A 7,674-nucleotide genomic window follows, 5' to 3' on the forward strand; every position below is an offset into this window, starting at 1 on the left:
GGAGTCCTCGGTGAGTGGAGGAGCTCCCTCCGCTCTGAACTAATTCTGAAGCAGGGAGCTGATGGTTCCCCGCTTCAGAATTAGTTTGACAGCGGGACATACCCCCAGGTGCTCGGGACAGTGGCACACCGCTTGGAATAAGGGACTGTCCCGCTGAACCCGGGACGGTTGGGAGGTCTGCCTTTATGACCGCACGATTGCAGGTAAACAGCCATTTTACATGCAAAAATGTGCGACCATTAACTACTTGACAACTGTGCCGATGCAGCTGTCGGGCACATACTGCCACTTTGTGGGGCCTTACCCTCGTAGTCCACAGAATTTGTCAGGTGCCATTGGTGTCAGTCATGTGGTGGATCCGGCACTGCAGTCATTTTTGTTCTGACAGTTGTACAACGGAAATGAACAACGCAGATGTAAACCGAACCTTAAACTTGTTGCACCATTTTGTTTCCTAGGTGATTGCGGGCATTACTGTTACACACCATTGGACAACAATTATCGCAGTTTAGTTTCCACCTAGTAGCGCAGACATGCCCATACCTCCCAACCGTCCCGGATTCAGCGGGACAGTCCCAGATTCCGGGCAGTGTCCCGCTGTATGTCCTGCTGTCAAACGAATTCTGAAGCAGGGAACCATCTTCTCCCTGCTTCAGAATTAGTTCATAGTGGACGAGCGGAGGGAGCTCCTCCGCTCGCCATTGGCTCCTCGGGCACAACGCTACTTTAAGCGCTGTGCTCGGGGAAGCCCTTGACATTACTGTCCATATATGGACTGTGGCTACTCCTGGAGCAGAATCCCTGGCCAGAGTCTGCAAGGGGACTTTCGCTCAAGGAGTAGCCACTGACGTCACTAATATCAGAGCTTCCCTCTAGAAGGGCTGGCTGGGGATTCCACTCCCAGAGGGAGTCCCAATGGCACTACCTACAGGGGGTGTGGGGGTGGCACTATATATGGGCATTAGCTACATGGGCACTGTCACTAGGGGGGCATTATACTGTATGGGGGGGGGGGGATTTGTTTGGGCATTATACTATATGGGGGCATCTGTGTTGGCTTTATATTGTATGGGTGCATCTATGGGGCATTATACCGTATGGTGTCCGTTATTTGGTATTATACTGTGTGGGGGGGCACTATGGGAGTGTGATACTGTGTGAGCTGGATCGGGTGTGTATGGGTGGGATTAGAGGCGTGGTTTAAAAGAAGAAGCGGTTGTCCCTCTTTGCGATACTTGAAAGTTGGGAGGTTTGGCCGTGCTTATTTTATATATCAGTAGATCCTATATTGTGACTCGTGTTTTTTATTAGGATAGCATGTAGCGGCAATGCAGCCCTAAGCATAGCCATGGGAATAGTTATCCATACACGGTAGTTGCCCTTTAAATGCAGCATTTCAGCCGTTTTTGGGGACTATACTTTTGTTAGGCATTTACAGGGCGGAGCTGCACCCGACGATATTAATTTACGTTTGCCCTATTTCAAAATGGTGACCTAATCTACTTGGTCATGTGACCTGCCCATTTATTATACGTCACCAGATGCGACTGGTGGGTGTCAGGCTTCTGATTGGATGATTTGAGGCGTCAATCACAGCCTCTTCCTGTTACTCGTACGTTCCTTGGAATCAGTTCGTTATTTGCTTCCTAGACTGTCAGTCTTGGGCGGTGCTCGCGGTGATTGGCTGAGAGGGCGGGCGCTTGACACGTCACAGCTGATCAGACGGGTGGAAGCAGCGGGACAGAGCGGACGGTAAGTGGGTCTTTACCGGGGTCAGAGTTCGAGTGTGAGCGCTTGTTTTGCGGAAAGGAGTTGCTGTGCGATCCCGTCCAGTAGGAGAATCTTCGTTTGAGCGCGAACGTGCATTTAGGGTGTTTCCCGCCTATGTGTCACTTGACGTCACTGGAACAATACATGACGTCAATGCCGGGTCTGAAAAACGTAAAGAACAGGATTGAGAGGCTCACTATGAAGGAGATTACTCGTTTAGGAGGAAACAATGTTATGCTAAATTTGTGTAGCGTTAATGACGTCATGACCTGTGGGCGGGGCTATACATCCAGAGGGTGAAGTTGTAAAATGATGTCCAAATGAGTTGCAGGTGACAATTTATACACGTCATCAGCCCTCAAGTCACACATAGTACAAGATGGCAGCCAGGAAGCAGTTGACATGAAGCCGTGGGCTACAAGTTTGGTGGCCAGGGCGTTACAGGTGGTTTAATACACTCAGGTTATCATAGGAGCTTAGCAAAGCTGTTAGGGGTGTGTCTGTCAACACGTTTGTTGGCTGTTTCCAATGACAACCAGCAGAATAGTGAGTGCAGCTCTGGAGTATAATACAGGATGTAACTCGGGATCAGTACAGGATAAGTAATGTAATGTATGTACACCGTGACTCCACCAGCAGAATAGTGAGTGCAGCTCTGGAGTATAATACAGGATGTAACTCAGGATCAGTACAGGATAAGTAATGTATGTACACAGTGACTCCACCAGCAGAATAGTGAGTGCAGCTCTGGAGTATAATACAGGATATAACTCCGGATCAGTACAGGATAAGTAATGTAATGTATGTACACAGTGACTCCACCAGCAGAATAGTGAGTGCAGCTCTGGAGTATAATAAAGGATGTAACTCAGGATCAGTACAGGATAAGTAATGTAATGTATGTACACAGTGACTCCACCAGCAGAATAGTGAGTGCAGCTCTGGAGTATAATACAGGATGTAACTCAGGATCAGTACAGGATAAGTAATGTAATGTATGTACACAGTGACTCCACCAGCAGAATAGTGAGTGCAGCTCTGGAGTATAATACAGGATGTAACTCAGGATCAGTACAGGATAAGTAATGTAATGTATGTACACAGTGACTCCACCAGCAGAATAGTGAGTGCAGCTCTGGAGTATAATACAGGATGTAACTCATGATCAGTACAGGATAAGTAATGTAATGTATGTACACAGTGTCTACACCAGCAGAATAGTGAGTGCAGCTCTGGAGTATAATACAGGATGTAACAGGAGCAGTACAGGATAAGTAATGTAATGTATGTACACAGTGACTCCACCAGCAGAATAGTGAGTGCAGCTCTGGAGTATAATACAGGATGTAACAGGAGCAGTACAGGATAAGTAATGTAATGTATGTACACAGTGACTCCACCAGCAGAATAGTGAGTGCAGCTCTGGAGTATAATGCAGGATATAACTCAGGATCAGTACAGGATAAGTAATGTAATGTATGTACACAGTGACTCCACCAGCAGAATAGTGAGTGCAGCTCTGGAGTATAATACAGGATGTAACTCCGGATCAGTACAGGATAAGTAATGTAATAACTTTACAATGTGACTACTTTTTATATAACTATTCTCTATACATAAACACTCATTTACCGCTTTGTGGTTTATGTACAAACCTGAACACATGTAAAAACGTATAGATGTATGAAAATATTATTTACTAGTTATACAATCGCAACCAGCGACCGTGCGGGAGCGACTATAAGCAATGACCTGATGGGTGTAACATCCTCTACCTTTCATTCTCCCCCAGAAATGGCTGCCATACGTAAAAAGCTTGTGATTGTGGGTGATGGCGCCTGCGGTAAGACTTGTCTACTCATCGTATTCAGCAAAGACCAGTTTCCTGAAGTCTACGTGCCGACCGTCTTTGAGAATTACGTGGCTGATATAGAGGTCGACTCCAAGCAGGTAACAATCGTGCTGAAAGATCACACAAGGATATGCCCAGGAACCCCGTCCCTTTAGTGTGTGCGTGTGCGTGTGCGCGCGCCCTTATAAGTAAAAGCTAAGAGTCCCATCCAAACTCATTTGCGTTCAGTTTTCCAGTGTTATGCTCCATCGTAGGGGCAGAGCGTGAGGAAAACGAAAGCGTGACGGCAACAAACAGCGCACGACGGAACTTATTGACTTTAATGGGTTTAAATATGACATAATCTCCGGCGGAGTCCCCTAACGGATCCTATGACGCTGATGTGAACAGAGCCTTAGAGATGTTCTATGTGTATTTAGTACCAGGATCTGCTCATTTATGACATAGGTGGTACCCCAGCCATTCTAGAAGGTCACGTGGGTGGGGGTCCTGGAATTGGGACCCCACCAGTATTGTGTGAATATCCCTTTAAGAATACTGGACAGATTATAGGGTTGTGGGGGGGGGGGGGGGGTCCTGATAGTGTAAAACCATTTCATAATAGGGGGGCTGAATGCAGACCAACAATAGATTTGTCTTTTTGGCAGGTGGAGCTGGCTCTTTGGGATACAGCCGGCCAGGAGGATTACGATCGTCTCAGACCCCTGTCCTATCCTGATACTGACGTCATCCTCATGTGTTTCTCCATTGACAGCCCTGACAGTTTGGGTAAGTAATACCCGTTATTTAGTGCATGAGTCTTTAAAATACAAGATTTATCCTCAAGTCTCCTCACATCAGTGGCCAAGAGGTTCTTTCTGTCATAACGACCTTATTTCTTATACTATTTAATATCACAGAGTGTAGTGACCATGGTATCACCAGTAGGGGCAGTCTAATTTATTTATACTGGACATTAAAGGGGTTTTCCAGCTATGACAACCAATGACCTATCCACCGGATCTGTACATGATCCGTGGGGATCCGACACCCAGATCAGCTGGTCCAGTGCCTCCATGCACCAGACGTACAAGCCGGAAGCAGTTGGCTCCGGCCACTGAATAGCGGCCGATCTGCAGTACTGTGAATAGTAGCGGGTCTGCAGCACGGCCGCTATGCTATGTACAGAGCCAACTGCTTCCGGGCTCCGTACATAGCATTTTGTGCCACAACATCCGGTGCCCGCAGGCCACCGGAGCGGCTTATCAGTGTCCAGGTGTCAGACCCGCACCGATGACATACTGATGACCTATCTGGTGGATAGGTCATCAGTTGTCAGAAGGTGGACAGCCCCTTTAAGAGCCCCTTTTTTGTGCTTCTAAAGAAAGTTCGATCTATTATACCCTTAAAGCTATTTTACGGCTTTCCTTGCCCAGTCACTCCTATGCTGTTGCCTGCTGTTGTTTTGTCTGGTTGCACAGAGAGGTGAACGGTGACAATCCATAAGGATGAACCTAACCACAAACTGTTGCAAAATCGTGCAGTAAATAAATTAAAAGGGGTTGACTCCTGAAGACCATCCTCTCCCATACACTATTAGGCCACATGGAGGTCATCGAGGGACACCAGAGCAGAGAGTTGCTGACAGAGGGTGTTTTTCGCTCCAGCGGACGTGGCCTGTCCATATATTTTATGGTCGCCCACTCAGCGTGTAATAATACATTTCTCCTATAAGTGATTTGAGGATGGAGGCTACTCCCTAAGGTTTGGTAGGTAGGGATTCTGCTTTGGGTCAGCCTAGAGTCCAAGTTACTGTCCTCCTTATTCCTTACACACCTTTAGATAGTTTTGTAAGACTTGGTGGATCTTGGGTTTCTATGATAAAATAAAATGAACTTTTTAAAAAAAAATTCTTGTTTCCAGAAAACATCCCTGAAAAGTGGACTCCGGAGGTGAAACATTTCTGTCCCAATGTGCCCATAATATTGGTAGGAAATAAGAAGGATCTAAGGAACGATGAGCACACTCGGCGTGAGCTGGCCAAGATGAAGCAGGTGTGTGACGCGGGACCTGCTCTGATATATGGTCTGGGGGCTGGAGGTTTTTCAGGGTATTTTATGGGAAGGGGAGGTTCTGAAGTTGGGAATATGGGAGATTCGGTTGTGTAGTAAGACGAAAAGGAAAATTACGTACATTAAAGGGGTCTCTGTGTTTGTACTACTTGTAAAGAGCGCGGGAGGTAGTCACCGAGAGCAGATCCCGGGCCCCGCAGTTATTACTGAGCAGTTTCTATCTATCCAGTGCCAGGTGTGGATATGTAGATCTCCTATAGGTTTATCCCTAATCCTGGACACTGAAAACAAACTTATTTCTCATACCTGGGGAAGCCCTTTAAATATAGAGTTCTTAAAGGGGTTCTCCAGGTTTAGAAAACACGGCTGCTTTCAGGTTGCGTGCGCTATTGTAGATCAATCCTATTTACTTTAATGGAGAAAATCTGCAATACCAGACACAACCTGTGGACAGGTGCGGCACTGTTTTTGGAAGAACGCAGCCATGTTTTTCTAATTCTGGACAACTCCTCTAACCCCCCAATGCATATTACCAGACCTCCATATGTGGTCCCTCAGATGGCAAGGCCTGACACTAGGCAGTCTCTCAAACTTTTGGGTACTGCCCATCAAGTTCGGCACCTGCAGATATTATTCTTTGGGGAGTGTGAAGGTCTGCGGGGTTCCCCTTTAAGGCATGGTTGGTGCTAGAAGGGATCAGCTAGTGTAAACCTGTGTAAGTGTGTCCCTGTTGCTGACGTTGTTTCCTCATACAGGAGCCAGTGAAGCCAGAAGAAGGCAGGGACATGGCAAATAGGATCAGTGCATTTGGCTACCTGGAATGCTCCGCTAAAACAAAGGACGGTGTGCGGGAAGTGTTTGAGATGGCGACAAGAGCTGCATTACAGGCCAAGCGAGGTCGCAAGAAGAACACGTGCAATCTCCTCTAAAGTGCGGCCGAACAGCAAAAGAAAGATAACCTCCCCCAACGCCCCCTCCCCATCCTTCCTCACGCATTCCGTCTGCTCCCCTCTTTGCCCAAAAGGCTCCAGGTCCGTTCTGTACCTTGGGCTGACGAGGGGGCCCGTGATGAAGCTGTGTACCACTCCTATATCAGCCACACTGCCTTATTGCGAAGGACCTTTCAAGAGGTCAGCGGGGGAGGCAATGCCAACATCTGCCGGCCCTTACCACCTCCATCATTCGTGGTCGGTGCCACGTTCTACATGTCCCATCCACAGGGACAGGACCACGTTCTTTAGGAAACTTTCAAGATAATGTCGGGCTCAGGTGCCATGCTGTCTAGAACTTTTGAAGGAGTTCTCAACATGGGGCGACGGGCAGTGCCATGTTCTCCATGACCTCTATGAGATAACCAGCGCTGGTTTAGGGGTACACGGTAGCAGAATTTTGGGGGATTTTATTCTGCTTCACAAAAACTGATTTTCCCTTTCTCTATATATACATATATATATGTCTCAGATGTTTGTACACGAGTGAGCCGGGCCGAGACGGGCAATTCGCTCTTCAGCATTTGTGCTACTGCAAGCCCAAGCGAGCCCTGCTGGGATCTGTAGTTCCACAACACCAAGAGCTGCAGGACGGTCCTCTCTGCCTGACAGAGAGGATCGTTCGGCTGACCGGCCCCGGTGCTGTGGGCCTAGAGCTTCTAATGTCAGGATGGGGTTAAGAAACAGGAAAAGGAAGCGGTCTTGCGGAGTTCCGAGCATCGGCTCTGATTGTTTCTGCGCCACATCATCTCCCCATCCTGTGTCTCCCTGATGTTTGGGCCCAGCCCTCGCTTTTTATTTCCTGTGTGTTTTTAAAGATGTCTAATTTTATTCCCTCTTTTTAAGGTTGATACTATCTTTTTTTTTTTTTCCAAAAAGATTTACACCCTTTCTCAGCAAGCAGAATTTCACAATAAAACTGTGTAGTCATGTTTAGTAAATCGCCTCCCGCCTCTATAATTACGGATTCTGTTTTATTTAAGGTTACAGTGTCCTATATAGAATGTAGATG

General features: G+C 47.2%; 1 protein-coding gene across 1 annotated transcript; it reads left to right on the plus strand.

Annotated features, from left to right (window-relative positions):
- Positions 1-1,644: 1,644 nt before the first annotated feature.
- LOC142659180 (transforming protein RhoA-like) lies at positions 1,645-7,603 on the plus strand. Its single transcript, XM_075835018.1, has 5 exons — positions 1,645-1,752; positions 3,563-3,720; positions 4,270-4,390; positions 5,525-5,655; positions 6,429-7,603. The coding sequence occupies exons 2-5, from the start codon at positions 3,565-3,567 to the stop codon at positions 6,600-6,602; spliced, it is 582 nt and encodes a 193-aa protein (XP_075691133.1). The 5' UTR covers positions 1,645-1,752; positions 3,563-3,564; the 3' UTR covers positions 6,603-7,603.
- The last annotated feature ends 71 nt before the right edge of the window (positions 7,604-7,674 follow it).

This window comes from Rhinoderma darwinii, chromosome 8 (genome assembly GCF_050947455.1).
Source record: "Rhinoderma darwinii isolate aRhiDar2 chromosome 8, aRhiDar2.hap1, whole genome shotgun sequence".
Taxonomy (NCBI): Eukaryota; Metazoa; Chordata; class Amphibia; order Anura; family Rhinodermatidae; genus Rhinoderma; species Rhinoderma darwinii.

Excerpts from the sequence above, each read along its gene's own strand:
- LOC142659180 (XM_075835018.1), top strand. The coding sequence starts at position 3,565 with ATGGCTGCCATACGTAAAAAGCTTGTGATTGTGGGTGATGGCGCCTGC. Across the intron at positions 3,721-4,269 it reads TAGAGGTCGACTCCAAGCAG|GTGGAGCTGGCTCTTTGGGA; the intron begins GTAACAATCGTG and ends TCTTTTTGGCAG. Across the intron at positions 5,656-6,428 it reads AGCTGGCCAAGATGAAGCAG|GAGCCAGTGAAGCCAGAAGA; the intron begins GTGTGTGACGCG and ends TTCCTCATACAG.